Source organism: Artemia sp. Qi Xiang Cuo, chromosome 13 (genome assembly GCF_049724085.1).
Source record: "Artemia sp. Qi Xiang Cuo chromosome 13, ASM4972408v1, whole genome shotgun sequence".
Taxonomy (NCBI): domain Eukaryota; kingdom Metazoa; phylum Arthropoda; class Branchiopoda; order Anostraca; family Artemiidae; genus Artemia; species Artemia sp. Qi Xiang Cuo.
This window is the reverse complement of record NC_142806.1, coordinates 33,286,114-33,311,078: the sequence shown is the minus strand read 5'-3', so window position 1 is coordinate 33,311,078 and position 24,965 is coordinate 33,286,114. Positions and strand designations below refer to the sequence as shown.

The 24,965-nt window shown below is 36.7% G+C and overlaps 1 protein-coding gene across 1 annotated transcript in view; it reads left to right on the top strand.

The window, feature by feature from the left end:
* The window catches only part of LOC148945212 (uncharacterized), a 47,300-nt gene extending 23,532 nt beyond the window's left edge, over nt 1–23,768 (top strand). The window contains exons 2-3 of the mRNA XM_089099205.1: nt 14,848–15,090; nt 23,616–23,768. Coding sequence (XP_088955331.1) covers nt 14,848–15,090; nt 23,616–23,710 — 338 coding nt within the window. The 3' untranslated portion in view covers nt 23,711–23,768. The remainder of the gene's footprint in view (nt 1–14,847; nt 15,091–23,615) is intronic.
* Nucleotides 23,769–24,965: the final 1,197 nt, after the last annotated feature.

The window sequence follows — 24,965 nt, the reverse complement described above, 5'->3', positions numbered from 1 at the left end:
GAAATTTGTGTTTGACCCTATAGAAACTGTGTAAAACAATGTAGATAAAATTCATGCACGTCTGGAGAACCAAATTCAGTTTTGGGGGAGGGAATCAATTAAGGTCTCTATTGTTTTAAAAGTGTTCTATTTAAATGAGGGGAAAAGTGAAGTTTATTATCATTATGTACATTCCGAGATGTGTTTGGTTTATTCAAATTTGAAAAATTTTGGGGGTGCTTTCACGGATTGGGTAGATCAAATTATAACGCATCTTGAGAACTTTAATGAAAATGGTAGGGGATCTCTAGTTCTTTTTGTTGCAAATTTAAGCGTAAATATATGTAAATTTAAGAAATATTTTATTTTAAGAGGGGGGGCAGGTGGGAAAAAGGGCAGTAGTTTTAAAATATAATCCAGATCTAGTAGGTTGTCGTGGTGTCCAGCGGATCCGTTTTGAAACAGATCAAAAGTGTTTCAGATATGCTTTCCTCATATCAGCCTTTCAGCCTGTAGCAGATGACGCTAGCAAGACGAATTTAGACAATTGGGCTGTGCATGGGAAGGATGGGTCTGATTTCCCAATTGTAGATTTTTCTTGTTTAGAGGGAAAATACCCAGTAACGCTTCGATCTATTGACATTTTTGAAAGGGCTAATGCCCATTTAAATATTGGCGTTACTTTGGTTCAGTACGAAACAGAATTTGAAGATGGGGTTCGTTTAAAAAAGAAGGGGGTGGTCTTCCCCGTAAGGGGTCCGTCAGTTGATTTGGTTAAACACTGGGTTTGGTTGTTATACACGCCACCTAGTGAACCGAACGCAATCGGTCATTTTAACCCTATCACTGACATTAGTCGAGTTCGGGGGGACGGTACGAAGGGGCGGGGGGAACGTTTCTACTGTCCAACATGCCTCTCTAGATTTTGGACTGATATAAAACTACGGTGTCACATGAGGCATTGTAGTCGCCACGGCTATCAGACAGTGGAAACGGTTTCAGGGGATTGGTCCATTCTACGTTTTAAAAATTTTCAGAATACCCTTCCCCAGTGCAACAAAATATCTTTGGACTGTGAGGCTAAGTTGGTGGGGATGAATGATCCCAAATTTCCAAACCAAGTCAAAGAACATCTGGCTATTGCAGTGTCCTACGCCTACGCGCAAAGAAACAGTTCTAACACCATGCGGCTGTTAGAAATAGTAGAAAAATTGGATGAGGGGCCCGAGTGCATGGTCAAGGCATTGACTAAACTGATTGGCACGGCTAATGGTACTTTTTCTCGTTTGAGAAATACGCATTATCCAATGGTGTTGTCCGCAGAGGATCGTCTCGCGATTAAAAATCAAAAAATATGTTGGGTTTGTAAGGGGGAGTTTGCAGAGGAGAAGGATAAGGGGACTAAAGGGAAAAGAGGGGGGAGGGGGAAAGTCAGATAACATAATCACTTGTGGCAGGAACTATCCTCGGGGGGTAGTAATTTTAGAGGGGGTGCGCATCAACCTTGTAATTTACATGTGAGCCAGCAGTTTTTTATCCCTGTTTTTATTCATAATTCCAATTATGATTTAAAATTTATTTTACCGGCCCTGGCACGTATGCATAAGGAGGGAGGGGGAGTAGATTGTCCATGGGTAAATGGTTCATTTATCTACAACATTATTCCCAAATCGGCCGAGAAGCTATTGCTTCTCGAACTGAAATGGCAGGCAGTGGATAATGGGCATACGTGCTGGAATAAAATCAGGTTTTTAGATTCTTTTAGTTTTTTTCCCAAGGCATTGAGTCAATTGATTCATGTGCAAAAAAGCGACAATTTTGATAGCTTTCCCTTGCTTAAACAGCACTTTCCAGACAGTGAAATGTATGACCTGTTGACCTGCAAAGGTGTATATTCATACGACTATTACTGTTCTGGCGCACGCTTAAGTGAGGAGAAACTACTTCCAATTGAAGCTTTTTACAATTCACTGACCAACAGTGAATGCACAGCCGAGGATTATGAGTTTGCCAAGAAGGTGTGGTCCAAGGGGAATTGTAAAAATGGGTGGGATTATTGTAGACTGTACTTGGCCAGTGACGTTCTAACTCTGTTGGATATAGTCTGTAAGACTACAGACCAAATCTATTCAGAGTTCGGTTTAGATATAGGCTATTATTTTTCCACACCCCATTTAGTGATGGATTTAATTTTAAAAATTAGCAGGGAGTAAATATGCCTAATCACCGACGTAGATCAGCAACTTTTTGTAGAGCGTTCAATGCGGGGTGGGTATTTTTTTAATGGGGACCACGTCTTATCAACCGTTCCGAGCGGACAAAGCACCGGTGCTAAGTCAAATGCAGTGTTCTTGGACATGAACTCATTATACCCCTCGGCAATGTCCCACTATTCTTTGCCGTGTGGGAACTATCAATGGCTTGAGAATCCATGTGAGTTCCCCGATATTACCTCCGTCGAGGACAATGGTCCACAAGGATGGTTCTTTAAAGTTGACGGTCACATTCCACTGGTGCTTCACGACTCAGTCAAAGATTGTGTCTTTCCCTGTATCAATCGGCCCGTGAGCAGGGACTCTCTGAGCCACTATAATCGTTAAGTGGTTGAGGATATGGGGATGCATTGGACTCCATCTAAACAGAAACTGATTGCTGATTTGGACCCTAAAGAGAATATCGTTGTTCACCATGTGCTTTTGCACTGGATGGTGAGCAATGGTTTCAAAATCACCAAAATACACAGGGTCCTGCAGTTCAATCAGCGACCCTATTTGAAAACGTTTATCGACACCTTTGTTAATAAACGCTCTAGGGCAACTTCAAAGGTGGAGAAGGAAATGTATAAGCTCATTCTAAATTCAGCGTTTGGCAAAATGTGTGAAAGCGTTCGTAATAGATCTCGCTGCGACGTCGTGACTGACCCTCTAGAGTGTGCACGAATTATTGCAGACCCAAATTTTACATCATTCACGAGCATAGAGACTGGCCTGGTTCTTCTACACAGGCAAAAGTAAAATGTAGTACTAAACAAGAATATTGCAGGCGGTAGTTCAGTACTGGAAATTTCAAAAAAGCTCATGTTGTCATTTTTTTAAAAAGTGTGCAAGGTGCACTGGCCCCGGGAGGGGGAGGTTCAATTTTATGATTGTGTTAAAGATTCTATGCTGGTAAAGGTAAATGGGACTGAAGATTTATTGGGTGATTTTCAAAATGGGGTGCACATCAGCCCGCGGATGGATTCCACCAACTGAAATCCATCTCACTATCCCGAGCTGGTGTAACTTCAATCCCCCAACTAACTATTAATGTTAAAATCAGAGACGGGGAGTGATTTGATATCCCGGGGGGTGTTCTCGGGCCCCAAAGTCTATTGCGTGGAAACACATAGTGGGGATGAAAAGAAGGTGTGTAAAGGGGTGCCTACACATTTTGTAAAGAGCAATTTCAACATGAGTGTGTACAGAGACTGTGTAGAAAGTAGCCTAGTGCCGAGAGCACAAGTGCTTGCAATTCGCTCTCTACAGTATAGAAATTATACTGTGAGAGTGGAAAAGAATGCAATGTCGTGTATATCCGACAAAGTCTATGTGCTCGAGAATGGTGTGAGTGTCCTACCCCACGGCCACTACCGTATTTCAGACCGAGTTGAATGCATAGACTATCGCAATCAACTTGGTCTGGATAAATTAACCTAACCTGAACTAACCAACTAACCACCCCCAACCCATTCATAAATTAAATACTCCAACCTGTACATAAATTAACTAACCTGACAATCTAACCACCGTCCAACTCAATCTCATCTAATCTGACAATCTAACCACCACTAACCCATCAACTAACCTAACCTGTAGCAGTGACGACAACTATTCTTTTTCACCCCGCGGCTCCGGGGGAGGGGGTGGGGGGGCCCTTCCCGCCGCCACCCAGGGGGGGGGTCCCACCCGCGGCCGGCCGGCCATCGGCCCCGCAGTCCCCCGGGGGGGGATCTCCCACCTTTAAATTCACTGTAATGTTCAACTGTGCTAGCAATTTCCAAGTGTCTGTTTTCAAGTGTGTTTTCTGTTTTGTTGTTGTCGTTGTATAGAAAAGTGTTGTACAAAGATGTTGTACAGAAATGTGTTTCAAGATAATAAGTGCTGTTGTTGTTGATGTACTGAAAAGTGTTGTACAGAAAAGTGTTTTTTTAAAGACAATAAGTGTTGCTGATGGACAAAAGTGTTTTTTTTATAGAGTGGTATCATTGCCGAGTTCATTTTGAATAAATAGAGTTTCCATGTAGCCCATGAAATTTTGTAAACGGTTCTTGTTGAACAAGTGTTATTATTATCATTGTACAAGTTGAACAAATATTTGTTTTCATGCAGTGCCGAAATAAATGCTGCCATGAAGTATTGTTTTTGTTGTTCTTGAATAGATAGATCTATGGGGAAAATTACTACTTATTCATTGAGCACATATGATTTACAGTTAGTTGCAGACAGACTGTTGTCAACAGCATGTATCAATTTAAAACACCCTTCAGATCGTTTCTGTGTGGGCCCTCAATGTCGGGGAAAACAAAACTTTTAGCTAGAATAATTCAAAATTGCGATAAAATGTTTTTGGAAAAGCAGAAAAAAATCTACTATTGCTATAGTATTTGGCAGGAGTCCTATGATAAAATAAAAGCTATTGCCACATCCATACCAATACAAATCATACGGGGACTTGATGTTTTCAATAGTATTGAACCGAACTCGTGGCTGATTATTGACGATTTGGCTGAATCCATTGAACAGTTCTCACAGGAAATGCTACAACTGTTCACTGTTCGCTCCCACCATGAACACATTTCCGTTACTCTGGTTCTACACAATCTGTTTCATCAGAGCAAATGTATGCGAACCCTTGCTTTTAATTGCACCGTCTATATTATCTATAGAGTTTTTCGTGATTCTAGCTCACTCATAACTCTCAATAAACAGATATAACCCGGCACCCCTAAATTTATGTTGTCAGCGTACGCTCAGGCGACTAGCAAGCCCTACGGTTACATTTTGCTGGATTTTAATCAGAGCACACCCGAGGATCTACGTGTAGTCACCGACATTTTCAAAAATGATATTACAGTATATCTTCCGGTGAAAAGTAGAAAAGACTATTAGTTGCCATTATGACACAGAAGAAAGTACACGAACAGTGAAATGTATTTTCCGTTAAGCACTTCAAAACCCATGCTTAGGAAGACCGTACTCAAAAATGGGGTTGACAATGATTTCATTAATCTAATATCTGAACTTTTTTTAAATTTGACCGAGTGCAATGTTCAACTGCCAGAAGGTGTTAGACAACAGACAAAGCAATATCGTTCCACTGTACGCGCCTTGGCTTGTAAAAACAAGGGAAAAAATTTAAAAGAAAACGGCTCCGTCAGGCGGGCGGTAGCTTTTTCACACTTTTACTGCCAATAATTGCAGGACTTGTAAACAGTTTTCTCTAGAGAGAATGGCAAAACCCTATAAATTGACACCATTTGAACTTGTCCTCTCGCCCGTCGAACATTTTGAAGACAATCTAAGCAAATTCATTAACGATGAGAATATTGCCGATGACAAAAAACTGATTTTACTTCAAGATGCTTTGCGACGTGTGGACAAACATAAACCTTATCGTGAGAGACCCGCCGTCACTGATCCCTCTAAACAGAAAACATCTCCTCAAGATTCCGCACTGCAATCAAAGGAGAAGGAATTGAATTCAATTGTATCGAAAATTGGAAACCTATTGCCACTGATATCGTGAACAGAGTAAAAGAGTATTATCTTATCTCGTGTTGGAAACTGGCGATCAAGTTCAAGTCGAGAGCACCGGGAAACGAATTTTAATTCAGGGAAAAAGTTATAATCTAGTTAATTTAATTTGTGATATGGAGACGAATTGTAAAGGACTCTTATCCTTTGACGATAGTCTATACACCTTTCTGTGTATATCAAACTTTCCCAAAAGTCTTATTGGCAATAAGCAAATTCTAAAGAAACTAAGAGAATATAGTCCTTCAACAACGCCAACACCAACAACACCATTTAAAGAAAAAGAAGAAGATTCAATATTTGAAAATACTAGCAGCACCACTGATTTTACAACACCTGTGGCTGCTAGTCAAAACCGACAACAAATTAATTCGCCCTCCAGTGTGCAAAAGGGGAGTGGACATTACACTGAATGTCTACGCTCAAAATGGATGAAGTTCTGAAAGGTCTCTATGAAAATATTGGCGAGGCGGGAAGTTTAAGTTTCCCCAAAACGCTTTCCAAAGACTCCGGCACCACATTGAAAAATGCAAAAGAGTATCTAGAAACTTAACCGAGTTACACACTGCATCGGAATCATAGACTTCGCAGCAAACAATATCGACAAACTAAAGCCTTTTTCCCTCTGCATATAATGCAAAAGGATCTTTTAACTTTAGACGCACTTCCACAGCGTCACAATGCACCCTACAAATATATTCTGGTGGCAATCAGTATCTTTAGTCGCTATGCCTATGCCATTCCACTACGATCAAAGAGAGGTGTTGAAGTTGCTCGGGTCATTGAAAGTATTCTAGAACAGGATTCATATAGAAAAATTCAATCGGATCGTGGCAGTGAATTTGTTAATCCCCATGTGCAAAAGGTTCTATTGAAATATAATACAACACTTTATCATAGTCACAGCCCAATAAAGGCTGCATTGGCTGAACGATTAATAAGAACGATTCGTCTATTAATTTCAAGATATTGTACCCTGAAAAATACATCGGCTTTTATTCATGATTTAGATAAAATCATGTTGATTTATAATCAACGACCCCATCGATCTCTGTCCAACTCATGCCCTCTGGATGTTCACTACAATGAAAATAAATTTGATGCTTTTCTAAAGCAATACTCCAATGGTGAAAATGAGAAAAAAAATGTGAAGAAGAAATTCAATGTTGGTGATACTGTTCGAATTAATAGAACTACCAATATTTTTGAAAAAGGGAATTATTTATGGAGCACTGAACTTTTTAAAGTGTCCAAAATCCTGGACACCAAACCCATAACTTATCGACTGCAAGACACCAAAGATGATAATATTCTCGGTGTTTTTTATGAATATGGACTGCAAAAGGTTAGAAACACTAGCGAAATGTATCAAATTGAAAATATATTAAAGAGTCGTACACGACATGGCAAGAGACAGTTGTTGGTTCGCTGGCTAGGATACAACTCAGATTTTGATTCTTGGGTCAGTGCTGAAGATATTAACAATGGCCAATGATTTCTATGTAACTTTCATATCTAATGTATCTGCTCCTCTCTATATTGACTTGAACAAAACAAGTGATTTCTGGACCAAACTCTCCCCCACTATCAAATTCGATGGAAAATATTAAGTGGCTCTTGTCGACTGTATTCTCAAAAATATCTACGACATCCTGAGAAAGGATCGTAAATATGATATAAAAATTAGACCCTATGATTGGCCGCCGCCACCAACAGGTGATCAAGAACAAATTCCAAAAATCAATTGGATGGATTATCCATATATTGAATTACCCTACGAGGAACTCACCTGTATGAATGATTTATGTCGTTCAATTAATAAAAGAATTTCCGCTCGTAAAAAAGGAGCTTTTCATTTCAACTATTCGAAGGAGAAGGGCAAGATCTACATTAGTTCACCCATTGCCAGTGAAAAGGTTATTCTAAATGATAATCTAAAGGATGTTCTTGGCTTTAAGCTCAAAATAATCAATGTTAAAAGTGCCGGAAACACTAATTTCATTTTTGCTGACTACCCGCTTGCCTTCTCCACTGACACTTGTATATTTCTCTACGCTTCATTTTTGGAAAGATCACTGGCTGGTAATTCAAATGTTCCCCTCCTACGAGTTCTTGAACGAAAAACCAATAAGGAACATATTCACCACTACAATATAAAGCATCTTCAGTATATTCCCGTAAACACTTCCTATTTGGAACTCTGTCAGTTAACACTAAGAACCGAATTGGGTGATCCCATAGCAATTTCAAAAGGTTTGGCTGTGATTACGTGCCATTTTGGACCCATCGTTCAAAAGCAAGATGTCTAATAAAAAAGTGGTATTCACTTGTCCTGATATTGACTGCTATGTTAATACTCTTGGCCCAAGACAACAGGGCAATGGAATGGACTATTACAAAGGACGCTCGTCAATGTCTGGCTACGGTCTTGGCAGTAGGTTTGCTAAGCTGTTTCGCTCTTCACTACCACTGGCTAGAAAATTTCTTGTACCGGCTGCAACAGATTTTGCATCCTCTACACTATACGATTGGAGCTCTGGTAAGGATTTTAGAAAAAGTGCTTAGGAAAATCTTAGGTCCAGTGCGCGAACCCTTGGCGAGAAATTAAAACATAATGGTAAAGGTTTAAAAAGGTCAAGAAACAATGCATCACTCATCAGTCTCTACTCAGGACGGAAACGAAAGACATCCCTTTTGTCACAGAAAAGAAGGAAAAAGCCGACACGTGCTGTAAACAGAAGTCCCAGGAAGAAAATTGTCAGATCGAAACTAGATTTCTTCTCCTAAAATGTCCTACCTACCGCATAAGGATTCTCAACCTTCAATCACCGCCTCATTGAATCTATTCAATGCTGAAAATGTTGATGTGAGTGTCAAGCATGGATACTATGAACAATTTTATCCACAACAACCCCTCTCCGATAATATCCACTTTCAAATTTATTCCAATGAAGACTACTATATGGACATGTCTTCAAAATTTATAGAATTGCAAATGAAAGTCCGAAAATCCAATAATACAATGCCGATTCGGGCCGATGGAATATCCTATGAAAATTGTATATTACATAATTTATTTCGTCAAATTAGTGTCTACATCAATGGCACGTTGGTGAGCACTAGCACCAATCTCTCAAATTATACGAGCTATATGAAGTTCATGCTGATGCCACCCAGGTCATACAAGAAAAGGAGAGGCACCTCCAATAGATATGAATATATTACTAATACTGATAGTACAGATGCACTTAAAAATGCTACAACTAGTGAATTACATCTAGTTGGAAAAATATATCATGAAATATTTAATATACCCCAATGGATGCCGCCCAATGTTAAAGTGGATATAAAACTAACGCTTTCACCCTCCAATTTCATATTGAGAAAAGAACTTGCTGCCAATCCTGATGTAAGTCTCTCCCTCACCTCGGCAATGCTTCAAGTACGCAAACAACAGGTCATGAGTTCTGTTGCTTTGGCCGTGGAAAAACTGAGAGCCAATGGCAACAATATTAAACTACTTGTTCCTCATACAGTCACCAATCAGCGTCATATTGCAATGGGCTCACGCACCTTCACCGATTTATCCTTTATCAATGGTGAAATTCCGTCAAAACTTGCGTTGGCATTTGTAAAGAGCGCCAGTGTAATAGGATCGTGGACAGAATGTCCACATAAGTTTGAGATGTTTGGACTTTCATCTCTTGTGTTCAAAGTAAATGGTATCCCAATCTACAATCTATCTTTCGACAAATCCTATAGAACAATGTATGAGTTGACAATGCACACCCTAGATCATGACTCAACTATTTGAAAATGGTGTAACCGAAGATATGTTTGCTAAAACACATGGTATCATTGTTCTGGATTGGTCTGGCACACAGGATATGAGTATAGTACGTACGGGGAGTGTGCTTTAGAGTGTACATTTGCCGACCCATTTACTGAGAGTATTACACTAATCTCACTAAATCAATATCAAACCTATTGGGAAATCACTCCCGAAGGCAGTGTTCTACTAGACTTGGCGCCATGAACACCAGTCAAATAATCAATGTATTTAATATGGACCCCTACATGTCGCAGTACAAATTCTATTGTCTGCCCTCAGACTATCTTGGAAAAATTCAAAGTGTCAACAAAACCTTGATTATTGTTAATAGCAGTCCGTCGACTGTGCTGACGGGTCATTGGCTGTGCATCTTTCAAACAATGAAGACGATTGAATTTTTTGATCCTCTTGGACTACCCTATACATTCTACACGCCTCACATCAGCAACTATATTGAGAGCAGTGGGAAAACTATTATTCAAAATCGGAAGAGGGTGCAGGATCTAACGACTAAAAGCTGCGGCTTCCATGCACTACTATATTTTGTGTTCCGATGTCGCGGCTATACTTACAAGCAGCTTCTCCACATTTATGTTGACAATCCACGTCTGAACGACTTTCTAGTTCAAAATATCCTCTCGGACCTATATAGTATTAATTTCAGTGCACTAAGAGTAAAGTGATTAGAAAATGTTTGTGAATTTGTTTATTAATAAAATACATGTATATACAACAATGTTTTTAAATCTCTCATTTTAGATTTCTTCTTCTTCGATGTATAGGCAACTGTCGTGAACCACTAATGCTGGTAAATCATTTGGATTCACTATATATTGATCTTGATTGACTGCAAAGTCAGAGTCACATTTTCTACAGTACAATGTAACTTCACTCTTGTCATATCTCTTTGTATAGTCAATGATACTATTTACATTCATATCATGAAATTCACGAGTTGCAATCTGTCTATTTGAAGCAATATCACATACAATGTTTTCAAATGGTGAATCACATTCCGTCACAGCCAAATAAAAATCACTTGGTTTATAGTCATAGTAGGTGGTGTCATCACAACGAAGACGTAGAAACCAAATTGTCGTGTTAGCCCAACAGTTGAATCGTTGACCAGATTCCTCTTCCCAGAATAATTTAAATCCACGACGATACCAATCTCGTAGCAATAAACTAAAATCACGTTTAGAATTCTTTCCAATCATAGCGGGGTAAGTATTCTCCCACTGATCACATTTATTATAGTGACAATTGGATCACAGGTGCCCTCTAGGATGAGAGTAACACACCTCCTCAAGACATGAATTACATCCTTTAATTTGTACTGCATAACCTCTATGTAATTTACATGGATTACATAATTTACACTTTTCACTATAGTCATCAATAATTGTACAAGTTTCACATTGAGTCCAACTGCCAAGAGTATACATGCACAATGGAAATATATAGAACATTTTTCGGTTTCCGATGTCAACTCACTCACAGCTAAAACGAAACTGATCATCCTCGCTCCATAAATTCATGGTGGAGGAATGGGGGAGAGGAGTAACTCTGTGACTTTACCTCTTTCGAATGACAGGGGAGCCATCTACATTGAATCCATTGGCAATGTTTTCAAAAGTATATCCACTATATGATTCTGCCTTGTTTCAATTAATATGTCAATAAATTGAGTATAGGCATTTGAGTCACATTTTAAAAGTTTCATACAAGAGTCCAATGGGGGAGAATCAGTTTTCATTATATTGTCAAGTGTTCCCTGACAAGAGAATATTCTGTGTTGAAGAGATAACTTGAGAAAATCATCATCCAAAATCAAATGTTTTTCCATAAACACTAGATTTGATCTAATTCTCTCTTTCTCAAATTTATTCATTTTTCAGTCCTTTCACTCTGACTGCTGACTCTAGACTGAGCCTGATTCGTTAGCTCTAACCAGAAAAGAAAGGTAACATTTTCGATTTCGAAACAATTTTATTGAATAATTACAACAACATCAATAATACAGAGCATGTACAATTAGCGATACTGTTTATTGTCTTCAATATGTTTCACTAATGCACTTAAAGCACATTGAAGTCTATTCAAATGTGCTATATCAACTTTTGCGGCAAAACATAATTGATCCTCCATTTTAAATTTGCTCAAGGATATCACATATCTTGCATATACTGCATCCAATTCGAGACAAAGACATGATCCTTTCGTGATTTCCACCGCAATGTTTGGTGCTTTTGTATTATTATCATCAACTCCACTATCAACTTCTAATAGGGTAAACATTCCACTCATTATCAACACACAAATATATATCCAAATGAGTAAAGTCAAACTGTTCTTCTTCTCACTCCTTTGAATTCTATTCACAGACTAATAAAACTTTAGCAAAAAACCCTTTCCTCATCGTCCCTCCGCCTCTAAGATGTAACCAAGCCCTCTGATTGGCTGAGAAAGTATATGTAACCGACTCGCTGATTGGCTGAGAAGGAAACACGTGATCTAACTGTTTCCTGGGAACTCATAACATTGAACAATTTTATCCACAACATCAAATACTATTTCTGGACACCATGACATTCGCCTCGAGCAACAATAAGAAGGAAGTGTCATTGACCTGCCCCCATTAGACTCAATAATCCATGAACGGGACAAAGTTTCTGTTTTTCAAATTCTCACTGACAAAATCCATAAAAACATCAAATAAATCGATCAACACACATAACCATCCATGAAAACAGACATAAATGTGACAAAGTTCCTGTTTTTCCAAGTGAGAAAATTCCTGTTTTTTCATTCTCAGTGAGAAAACCATAAACCACGTGGTAATCGTGGGAGTTATTATGGCCACTCTACTACTGATAAAGAAAGACTGGGTATGCAGAAAGTGACAAATATTGTCCGCCAGAGCCTGTCGGTATATTATAAAATATACAATTGCGAGAAAAGGCTAAAAACGAGTACAAAAAGTTAAAAAGTCCGATTGATAAAGAATGACTAAAACATTCCGATAATGCCAATGATAATAAAACAGTGACTGTGACAGCCGTGGATTACTCGAAATCGGCTTTGAGTGCGAAGGACCACCGTGGAAACCAAACTCATCAAAGTTTGTGCAATATCTGTTTTCCTTGCCATTTTTAAACGTAGCTTCTAAAAGACTGTTCAGCTTACTCAAGAAGTAAAGACAGGCAGAAGGAATCATTTGGTAACAGTAACTTTGGCGTCCACAATTCAGACGAAACTTGAAATGAAACGAGATGGAGTTACAGCAGACACACTGACGGTTGACCAGCCCCTCAGAAAGAGACTAAAAGGAGTAGTACCGTATCCTAGCACAGCTGAGTTACCAGTACAGCTAAAAAGCCATGCGATAGACACATATTATTAACTTAATGTGGTATATGTATCTGAAGGTTTTGCTATTTCTTATATTTTTTTCAGTTATATCAATACAAATGAGCTACGACTTTGCGTTTTCTCTTTACTATTTGTGAATACCTCTTGAGATGGTGGTAAAAAAAAATTATCCACTTAACTCAAACTCAATGGTCAAAGACCTAGTGTCCGTAATTCGTCAGGATTTTCTGTCCCAGTCCTGAACTTAGTGGGCTGTCGTGTGGAATCTGAAAGGGCCAGAAAAAGTAAGGGTCGATGAAGAAAAATGTCTTAATTTAACAGCTTTAGAGTCTGAATGAAATATAACTGCACTTAGTTTCAAAATTAAATAGATTTCAAGCTTCTAGCTGCTTCCTTTTGTCATGTTTGACAACGTTGATTGCCGAATTTTCTTTCCGGAATTGCAGCTGGCTCCAGTAAATCTGCACTCCAAATTTAGAATGTGGTACTTTATACTCAAGTTGCTTGAACACCTCCAAAAACTCAATACAAAATATAAAAAACCGGAAATTCTACCAAATCCTGAGATCCGTCTCCCGATTTTCTCCCGAATCCTGAGAGCCATCTCCCGATTTTCTCCCGAAAATTGTCAAGATTCTACAGATTGTTTGAAAAGATAAGTGGAAACACTGATGGGAATAAGAAAACACTTAGGTGGCCTGAAAAAAAATAATAAAAGAATATAGTTCATTTGGCTCTCAATATAATTCATACCGGCCATAAGAATCACATAACTTTCACGACACGGTTTTAACTCTGTTAAAAATTCAAAAAATCTTAGTTTTCAGCAAAACACTAGTTATTCAGAATTCTATAAATATAGGGTAATATCTTGAGCCACTGGGTCTGAAACAGTTTGTAAAAATATATTGTATAAACCGCGAAGTAGTATTTTTTTTAAAGACTCTCTATTAGGTAAAACCCAAAGAAATCCTGGGGTTAAAGAAAAGCCCTGAAGGTTTCCCGTACACCCTTCGGTTTTTTGAGCCTATAAACCATAGAAAAAATCTTCCCTAATATGTAATATGCACCTGTGTCTCTTAGAAAACATTTTCTATGACGTAGATGTACTATACATCTGTGCTATTGCCCAGGTGCACATAATAACGTCTTAAGGGGCTAGTACCCGTAATATTTTGCCCCATATGGGCCGGTTTAAATCCATTACCCCTCACTACTAACAAAAAAGAGATGGGAATAAGAAAACACTTAGGTGGCCTGAAAAAAACTATAAAACAATATAATTCATTTGGCTCTCAATATAATTCATACCGGCCATAAGAATCAATAACTTTCACGACACGGTTTTAACTCTGTTAAAAATTCAAAAAATCTTAGTTTTCAGCAAAACACTAGTTATTCAGAATTCTATAAATATAGGGGAATATCGTGAGCCACTGGGTTTGAAACAGTGTGTAAACATATATTGTATAAATCGCGAAGTAGTATTTTTTTTTGTTTTAATCAGAAAAGCTTTGTTTGTTTAGATTAATTTAACAAAAAACACCAGATTTTAAATGCTTTTTGAATCGTCCTGATTTTTGGTTTATCTTCTTTCCTCCTTTTTTATTTCCCATAATGAAGCTATTTAGTTCATTAGTCCGATTAATCACAGAAAATAATATTCAGAATCAATATAATCAAGAAATTTTCCTCCTCGTCAGACTGTAATACCAAACCCGGTTCTGTCAAAGCCACCCCTAAACGAATCTGTTTAAAAAAATTGATCGTTTTATAACATATCGTTTTCTAATTGTGTAGTTTGGGAGCTTCTGCATACTTCTTATTTCTTGTCCCTTACTAAAAGTAAGATTCATATATATTTGTTTACAGGAAGGAACGCCCACAATAAATACAGTCTATTGATGATTTTCATACTTAGTCTTATGGCCCTTGTAATCCTAGTTTTAGTAATTCTGAAACTGAGCTCAGTTAAATCGAACAGTCCAGGCAAATGTATGTGTTCTTCCAATGAGACAACGCACACAGGAGATGTGATTGATGACATCGTATTTGACGAATCAATTGCTAAAGGAATTGAGTCTGAATGCAACGGTACAGTGCTTTGTACTTTAGGTAAGAGGGGTCTTTAAGTAATCTTTGCAAATTAACTTTATTTTCTTGAAAATAATGCAAGTCATTGAAGATTTCCGTCATACGCAGCGCAATACTGCTGCCTAAGTAAAGAGCAAAGTGGGCTAAATATATTTTTAATCTTTACCTTTATTTCTTTTTTTACCAAGACACTTTGTATAAGAGTTGTTGTAAAAACTTTGCAAGCTGCTTATTTGATTGTAGATTGAAAGTTCTAGTGCCATTTTTAAGAATTAAAAGTGATTGAAGGGCATCCAGCCCCCCTCCCACGCCCCTCTATTCTCCAAAGACATCAATCAAAATTTCAAGATAGCCATTTTATTCAACATAGTTGAAAGGTCCAATAACTATGTCTCTTGGGATATCAACACCCCTCTCTAGGCCTTGAGACAAGGACTGTAAGTTATGCAATTCACCGATTGTTTGCATATAGTATTTGTTATCAGAAAAGGGCGGTATGTTTGGCCCTTGCTGTCATCGGAGAATGTTCAGGGGAGTTTTGAAGTAAATAAAAGCACACTATGCTCATACAGATTGTGAAAAGGGTGTGTCAGAAATATCTTAGGAATGGGTTAGAGTATCAAGCTGAAACTTCCAGAGCGTGATTGGGGGGAGGGGGATGTTCAACTGACAATAAGGCATTATGTGGCTACTACTACTGTCACTAGTACTAGTGCTACTATTAATACTATTGATACGACCACTTCTAATAAAACTACTATAACTAATGCTACTGCTACTGATACTACTACTAAGACTTAGGGCATGAAGGTGGAAATTTCAGGCAATATTGAGGGGAAAGTTGAACTGAATCAAAAAACACACTCTATGTGCATACAGCTTATCAAAAGGGTGTAAAATAAATATTTCAGGAATAGCTTGAAGTATTAAGTTAAAACTTTCAGTTCATGTTGAGAATTGCTAACTCTTTTGAAAACTTTGTTCAAAACTTTCAGTACATATTCATATCCCGGATGGGTAATTGTTCAGGCCAGGATAAGAACTGGGTGTTATACACATTCCTTCTACAAACAGTCAGTCAAGACTCCAGGCCGTTGTGCATAATTCTAGGCCACCTTATAATGGTTCACACTCATAGAAGAGCTGACAGAATTCACGGGAGCAATGAGATGAAGACAATTGGAAAGATACTTGATTTTGCTGATTTTGTTTTTACTTGCGTCAGTGGGTCAAGGAAAGAGTAACTGCTATCACAATGGACAGTTCCTTCCGAAATTGAACCTCAAGAAGTAGAGCTAGATTAAAGAAGGTCAAGCTGCCTTACTTGAAAGTCAGTAGATTGTATATATGGAATTCTAGTACTTTACGTTCCTTGGTACCTTTCCAAGGCAGATTACCAGACTGGTTATTGCTATTGATATCAATTGCACAAGGAATTTCACAAGAATATACACTACAGTTTGATGTGCACATTTCAAAAAGCGAGCAAACCTATAAAGTGGTCAAAAACGTTTTGAAACTATAGTCGAGATTGTATAACACAATCAGACTGGTTTTTTGCTATTGATATCAATTGCACAATAATATGCAGTACAGTTTCACGTGCATATTGCAAAAAGCGACCAAATTTTTTATACCTATAAAGTGGTCAAACAGGGTTTGAAACTATAGTCAGGATTGTATAAGACAATCAGACTGGTTATTTCTATATATTTCAAACTTACATGGAATTTCACAAGAATATGCAGTACAGTTTCACGTGGACATTGTAAAAAGCGAGCAATCCTTTACCTATAAAGTGGTCAAACACGTTTTGAAACTATAGTCGAGATTGTTTAAGACAATCAGACTGGTTATTGTTATATATTTCAATTACACATGGAATTTCACAAGAATATGACGTGCACATTGCAAAAAGCGTGCAAACCTATAAAGTGGTCAAACACGTTTTGAGAGTATATTTCCTTGTGTAATTGATATCACTAGCAATAACCAGTCTGGTTGTGTTATCTGTTGCCATTCATGGAGTTTGTATTTTTTTTCTTTTATCCATTAAGGTAAACCATCAAAGTATTTAGTTTTGTATGGTTCAGTCACTTTGTGTGATTTCGACTTAAAGCTTCAATTGCTATGAGGTATGTCCATATGCTGTTGAAACATTTACCAAAAAAATAACTCTATCTGCAAAAAAAAGGTCTAGCATTTGCAAATTTAACTCTATGAACGAAAATAATTAATTTTTGAATAACCGTGGTGTGACTGATTCTAATTAGTGATTGGATCGTATGAAGATGGAGAAAAAGGGTTAAACTGATTAGCAGTTAAGGTAACCCCGAGGAGCATGTTAACTCAGCTTATTTATTATAAATTTGGAACACTCTCAATCTATGGAAATAGTTAACGATGATAAAATGGTCTTAAGAGTTGACCTAGATTTACTTCTCTGAGTTGTTCTGTATAATACAGAAGTGATGTTTGAGGAGTGTTTTCAGTTTATAATAGAGTTTAACGTTACAGTATACTAAAGAACGGATACTAAGAGAGATGTAGATGGCAAGAAAAGAATTTTAATAATGGATAGCTTTATTTCGTCGATGAGTTCTATATAATACACAAGTGGTGTTTGAACAGTGTTGTCAGTTTAAAATAGAGTCTAACGTTATAGTATACTAAAAATTTGATACTAAGAGAGATGTAGATGGCAAGAAAAGAATTTTAATAATGAAATTCAGAACAAACCTTAGAAATCCTTGCAAATCGAGTAGTAAGATGTATGTGAGTACGAACCATCAAGGATCATAAGCACCAACGACCCTAACCAGCAGAGACATCAACCCTCCAAAGGTCCCCTACCCGCAAACTCGAAGGGCGCCCCCTCCTCTCCAACTTTTTGGCCCCCTCTCCCCATTTTTTTTTTTGAATTTTTTTTGAATTTAAAATTTTTTTTTATTATTTTTTTTGCATGATATATTTTTTCAAATTTTTTTAAATGTCTTCGAATGAGATGAAACATACTTGAAACCGAAAAAAAATCACATTTGATATTTTCCAAACTCAAAATGAGAATGTTATAGACATATTAGTCATGACCTTTACTATTAGAACAATAATGTTTGTAGTAGCGCTTTTTTTATTGGACTAAAAGTTTTTTGGACTTCGAAATTATTCAACTTTTTTTTACGTATCTTAAAATGACATAAAATATGTCTACGGCTCTAACAATTGTACTCTATGCTTGCTCAGAGACACGATGCGGCTTTCCCACTGGTACTTTATGGCGGGTTATCGACACTGCCTAGTTTATTCCATGTATTAAATCATGATTTTTCTATGCGATGGAACGATAAAAACATAAGTCATATCTTTTTAAAAAAAGTGAAGATGGAGCATTTTAATAAAGTGTGTTCATATGACAATGTTATTGTAGCATTGAATGCCGACAAGGAGAAGTATTTAAACTATGAAACAAGTACAAGTGGTAGCACTTGTCTTACAATGCTCTATCTTCATTTTTCTTAAAAGATATGACTTATGTGTTAATCGTTCCATCGTGTAGAAAAACAATAATTTAATACATGCAATAAACTAGGTAGTGTCGATAACCGCCATAAAGTACAAGTGGGAAAGCCGCAACGTGTCTCTTAGCAAGCATAGAGTACAATTGTTAGAGCCGTAAGCATATTTTATGTCATTTTAAGATACGTAAAAAAAAAGTTGAATAATTTCTAAGTCCAGAAAAAATTTTAGTCCAATAAAAAGAAGTGCTACTACGAACATTATTTTTCAATTAGTAAAGGTCATGACTAACATGTCTATACCATTCTCATTTTGAGTTTGGAAAATATTAAATGTGATTTTTTTCGTTTCAAGTATGTTTCATCTCATTCGAAGACATGTAAAAAAAAGTTGAAAAAATATATCATATTAAAAAAAATAAGAAAAAAAATTAAAAAAAATTCAAGAACAAAAATTCAAAAAAAAAATGGGTGGAGGGGGCCAAAAAGTTGGAGGGGAGGGGGCGCTCTTCGAGTTTGGGGGTATGGGACCTGTGGTGGGTTGATGTCTCTGCTGGTTAGGGTCGTTTGTGCTTATGATCCTTGATGGTTCGTACTCACAAACACCTTACTACTTGATTTGCAAGGATTTCTAAGGTTTGTTCTGAATTTCATGATTAAAATTCTTTTCTTGCCTTCTACATCTCTCTTACTATCAAGTTTTTAGTATACTATAACGTTAGACTCTATTTTAAACTGACAACACTGTTCAAACGCCACTTGTGTATTATACAGATCACATCGAAGAAGTAAAGCTATCCATTATTAAAATTCTTTTCTTGCCGTCTACATCTCTCTTAGTATCAACTGTTTAGTATACTATAACATTAAACTCTATTTTAAACTGACAACAATGTTCAAACGCCACTTGTGTATTATACAGAACACATCGAATAAGTAAAGCTATCAATTATTACAATTCTTTTCTTGCCATCTACATCTCTCTTAGTATCATCTCTTTAGTATTCTGTAACGTTAAACTCTATTTTAAATTGAAAACACTGTTCAAACGCCACTTGTGTATTATACAGAACACATCGAAGAAGTAAATCTAGGTCAAGTCATAAGACCATTTTATCATCTTTAACCATTTCCATAGATTGAGAGTGTTCCAAATTTATAATAAATAAGCTGAGTTAACATGCTCTTCGGGGTTACCTTAACTGCTAATCACTTTATCCCTTTTTCTCCATCTTCATACGATCCAATCACTAATTAGAATCATTCACGCTCCTATTATTCTAACATTAATTAATATCATTCATAGAGTCCAATTTGCAAATGCTAAACCTTTTTTTTGCAAATAGAGTTATTTTTTGGTAAATGATTCAACAGCATATTGGCATACCTCATAGCAATTGAAGCTTTAAGTCAAAATCACACAAAGTGACTGAACCATACAAAACTAAATACTTTGATGGTTTACCTTAATGGATAAAAGAAAAAAATACAAACTCCACGAATGGCAACAGATAACACAACCAGACTGATTATTGCTATTGATATCAATTACACAAGGAATTATACTCTCAAAACGTGTTTGACCACTTTATAGGTTTGCACGCTTTTTGCAATGTGCACGTTAAACTGTATTGCATATTCTTGTGAAATTCCATGTGTAATTGAAATATATAGCAATAACCAGTCTGATTGTCTTATACAATCTTGACTATAGTCTCAAAACGTGTTTGACCACTTTATAGGTAAAGGATTAGTCGCTTTTTACAATGTCCACATGAAACCGTACTGCATATTCATGTGAAATTCCATATAAGTTTGAAATATATAGCAATAAACAGTCTGATTGTCCTATACAATCACGACTATAGTTTCAAATCCTGTTTGACCACCTTATAAGTATAGATAGTTTGGTTGCTTTTTGCAATATGCACGTGAAATTGTAATGCATATTATTGTGAAATTCCTTTTGCAATTGATATCTATAGCAACAACCAGTCTGGTAATCTGCCCTGGAAAGGTGCCAAGGAACGTAAAGTACTAGAATTATATATATACAATCTACTAAAGCCATTGTTGAAGCTGAAATTCGTAAAAAATCCCAAAATCTGTTTTATCGCACCAGGTTTGATAACGATGAAGTTGAGATTTCTTACTTTCTTCAAAAGTCATTCAACCGTAAGAAAATATCTGAGACAGATTCAACGCCAAGAGGCATTTTCAAAGAAAAAAAGGACGCAATTTTGCAGAAATTATGCCCAATGATGCTGAGCCTAGGCGCCAATTTTGGAAAAACCTTCCGGTCACATCTGTTTCGGACTTGACCATAGACGAAGTTGACCCATATGATGAAGAATAGAAGTCTGAATGTGAATTTTTTCAAATACCATTATATTCGTCAAAATTTTTTATGTTAGAAGGCGCTAGAGCATTGCTAACATTTTTTTTGAAATGCAAACAAGTATCTTGTATAGATACTAGGTTCTGTCAGTGGAATCTCATGTTGACTTCGCTAGGAAAACACTGACAAAACCTAGTACCGACTTGTTCCTATTTTTTAAAAATACGATGGAATTGTAATTGGTATATTTGGAATCACTTAATTATTTTCTATTTTTGTGATACTTCAAAACATAAGAAATGGTGTTGCAAAAGAAGCGGCTTTAAAAAACTGTGTTTTTCTCGGAGCTTACTCAGATGTGGATACTAGATTTTGTCGGAGGAGAGCTGAGCCTAGAAGGGTCAGGACCTCATAACATGGACATAGAGACTTCCCCGTTTGCTCAGAAAATAAAAAAGCCTAAGCTAAGAAATTAGAAAAAGGCGATAAGATATGTTGTCCAAACGCCCCCTGAAATAGAGTGAGGAGAAGTGCCCTGCAGGTCTAGAAAAGTCAGGGCTGGGAGTTCCAAAAATGCTAATCTGTCCGTATGACCGCTAAGAAACGTAATAAACCGGAAAAGACAAAAATAAGCAATATGAAAGATGAAAGTTAAAAAAAACTAGATATTAAAAGCTGGAATTACAAAAAATATGCAGCTAAAACTTAACAAACAAAAAAAAGTTTAAAGGTGATAAATTGTAAAATATAAGTAAAAAAGTAGAGACACATCGGACATAGACACATCCCCGTTCGTTCCAAAAATAACTAGATATTAAAAGCTGGAATTACAAAAAATATGCAGCTAAGACTTAACAAACAGGAAAAAAAGTTTAAAGGTGATAGATTATACAATATAAGTAAAAAAGTAGAAACACATCGGACATAGACACATCCCCGTTAGTTCCAAAAATAACAAAAACATTAAAAAGGCTTAAATAGAAGACATTTCAAAATCACAGTCACCCTCAAACCCTAGAAGGGCCAACCCCCCTAAGACGGGGCCGTATAATCTCGTCCATTCGATTCGAAAAATAATAACGTATGATAAGATGAACAAAAAACAATGAAGAATAAAAGAAAAAAGAAATTGTTTGAAAATAATTATCTGTTCTTAGCATGTGTTGATCCTCTAAATTTCTCCATGTTAAAATTGTAATTGAGTAAGGAACAATTACCAGAAAATTACGAGAAAAGAGTGACGTATGCTTGCAAGATCTTTGGAGAAACAGTAATACGATACAACATTGAAAGTAAAAAGTTAGACTTTTAAGATGATTGATTGATGAGATCCCATCTTAGAAAGAAAAATTAGCGATTCCTGGGATTTAAAGGAAATAAATGTTATGAATCGAACGTTGCACTGTTGTATGGTGCGAAGATTTGGCTCATGTTCTCCCTATTTGTCCATTCCTAAGCTGCCACTACCCCTCAATATATAAAACATGCCTCCTACGACCACTAAAAATGGCTAAAATGACCAACTGATACCCAGATAGGGAAAAGGATGCGGAAGTGACCAAAGTTTTATAACTATAAGCCACGAAAAAGGTAATCACGTGCTGATGAAAGATCAATGGCCTTTGTAATCACTGCAGCGTTTGATTCATCATCTGCTGATGGTTTGTAAATAAAGCCAGAACTCTCGGCGGCATCCAGATCATACTTTAAGTCTTACCAACATACTATAGAGCTGTTTCCGCTGACAACCGCCTTTATATAGTTTTAGACCATGATAAATTGATTGGATCTGTTAAAGTTTACATTCCCCGCATTTTCACCCTTTTTGGGAAAAAATAGATATTTGGTGGCGCAGAACGGAAGAAAATATCACTTTACTGCGGCAATATCTCTTTTTGCTATTTAAAAAAAGTACTACATAGAAAAATGTTCCTTTCAAGAGAACTCTCTCCCAACATTTTACAACCAATGACTCCCTACTATCACCCTTGGGGAAAAAATGAAAAAAGAGAGAAAACGGCTTCCTATAAGGGTAGGGGATGGTAACTCTGCAGTGACAGGGTTTTCGTGCATGTTGATTACAATGTGATGCTATTCATTTTGATCTGACCCTATTTTTCAAGGATTTCAGACTCCTATTCGGGATTCTCATAACTTTGTTTTCCCAGTAAACTTTTACTATTAAGATCAGTCAGAACGGTGGCTACTGTTTCTGAATCAGGTTTAAATGGCCATTTTTTCTCTCTAGGCAGTTTTTTTCAGAATGTATTTTGAATATTTCGTTTACTATTTGCCGTGTTTCACTCTTTACTAGGGTACAACTATCATGGCAGCCATGATTTGATATTAAGTTCATACTCTATAAAATAACAAAGAAAAGATCCTTGCTATTATTTCAAAACAGATTGAAATCGTGGCATGGGAAAAAACAAAAAAAACAAAAAAGAAAAAAAATTAATAGAATTGTTTACCTGACGTAGAAAAACATGTTTGGTTAGATCATTTTTGTTTTGGCTATAAATTAGGTAAAAAGTTTTAAATGCTATCGGATAGGATCGATGACATCAACTGCTCTATAGTGGTAGTCATTCACCAGGTAAACATGCCAAAAAAATTGGCTTCAAAAGAGGGCTTAAGAAACGTCAGAATACAGTTCGAAACAATTCAATATTTGATATTTATTTATTTTTAAGATGGTGCATTGTTTGCCTGGAGCTCATTTCGTCAACGAAGATGCAAGCTCGGGGAAAAGTATGACCCCGTTGAAAGACTTTGCGTTCCAAGATAAAAATTTTCTCTGTTGTTATTTTGTGCCCTATTTAATTATAATAAACTAATAATTTAGATCTTTCAGTCTTTTCTATAAATTTATAATGGATCCGAAATTTTCCCCCTAAATTTGGCAAATGTAAATAGTAAGGCCTCAACAAGCAAAAGCGACTGACGGGGATAGGCTCTCCCTAAAATAGAGTCCAAATAACCCATTATTTTTGAAGCGCTTTCGGTAGATGTCATTTGTTGGCAGATGCCTTTTTGTTGGTGGATGGTTTTTGCTATGGGTTTCCAGGTAGGAGCGATCCCCTATATAAATTTAACATTTCCTAAAGATGTCTATTATTATGTGTCCATGAATACAAGTGGGGTCGTATGGAAATTTAATATTACCTTCTCACTTTTATAATACGACGATGCAGCTGTTTATGCTTTTTTACGCTTTTTGTAGACTTTAGGTGGCTGTTATTATCACAACAGCTTAGTTTCACATTGCAGCTTGCATTGAGTCTTAAACGTATAAAAACAGAAGTACAATGTCAGATGTTTCACAGTAAGCAAAATGTGTTCAATGGCGAATCAAATAGTGATTTTAAAAAAGACGATGATGATATACATAAAGGTAAGAGTTAATTTTTTTTCATAGGTGATTGAACAACTCCTTTGCTCCTAAGAAGCTATGATCGTTCTCGGGTATATTGTCGAATAGTGTTTTTGTATTGGGACAAGTGAAATAATTTATTGAATAATTTGACCCCCCGAGTTGTCATATAGAAAACTTCTCCCTCTCTCCATATCTGTGGTCTTCAGGGGGTTCCCATAGTTCAATATCGCCCTAACCAATCTAATCAAGAAGAGACAAAGATATTCTAGTGCTCCCATGTTACCGTAAACAATGATGAGGAGGTGAAGGCCACAAATATATTGAAAAGATTCAACCAAGTTTAGAAAATCAAAATACTAATTGGGGATGTGATAGAGGGGCTAAAAACCTTCATCTCTCAAAAAGTTTTCTATTTACTGAAAAGTTGGTTGAAGTTGGTCGGACAACTCAACATAAATTGGCCTAAACTAAAAGAGGCAAAAGTTAACGTGATGGAAATGTTACCTAAAGAAGAATTTGTTAACAGCTAACTTAGGTTAATGTAACCTTGGTTAACGGGACCTCAATTCAGCCGCTTGGTTATGTTCATATGTTTTTCACACTTTTTTAAAACTCTATTCGTGTGTTTAAAAAGATAACATGGGGATATGTAACCTAGGTTAAAATA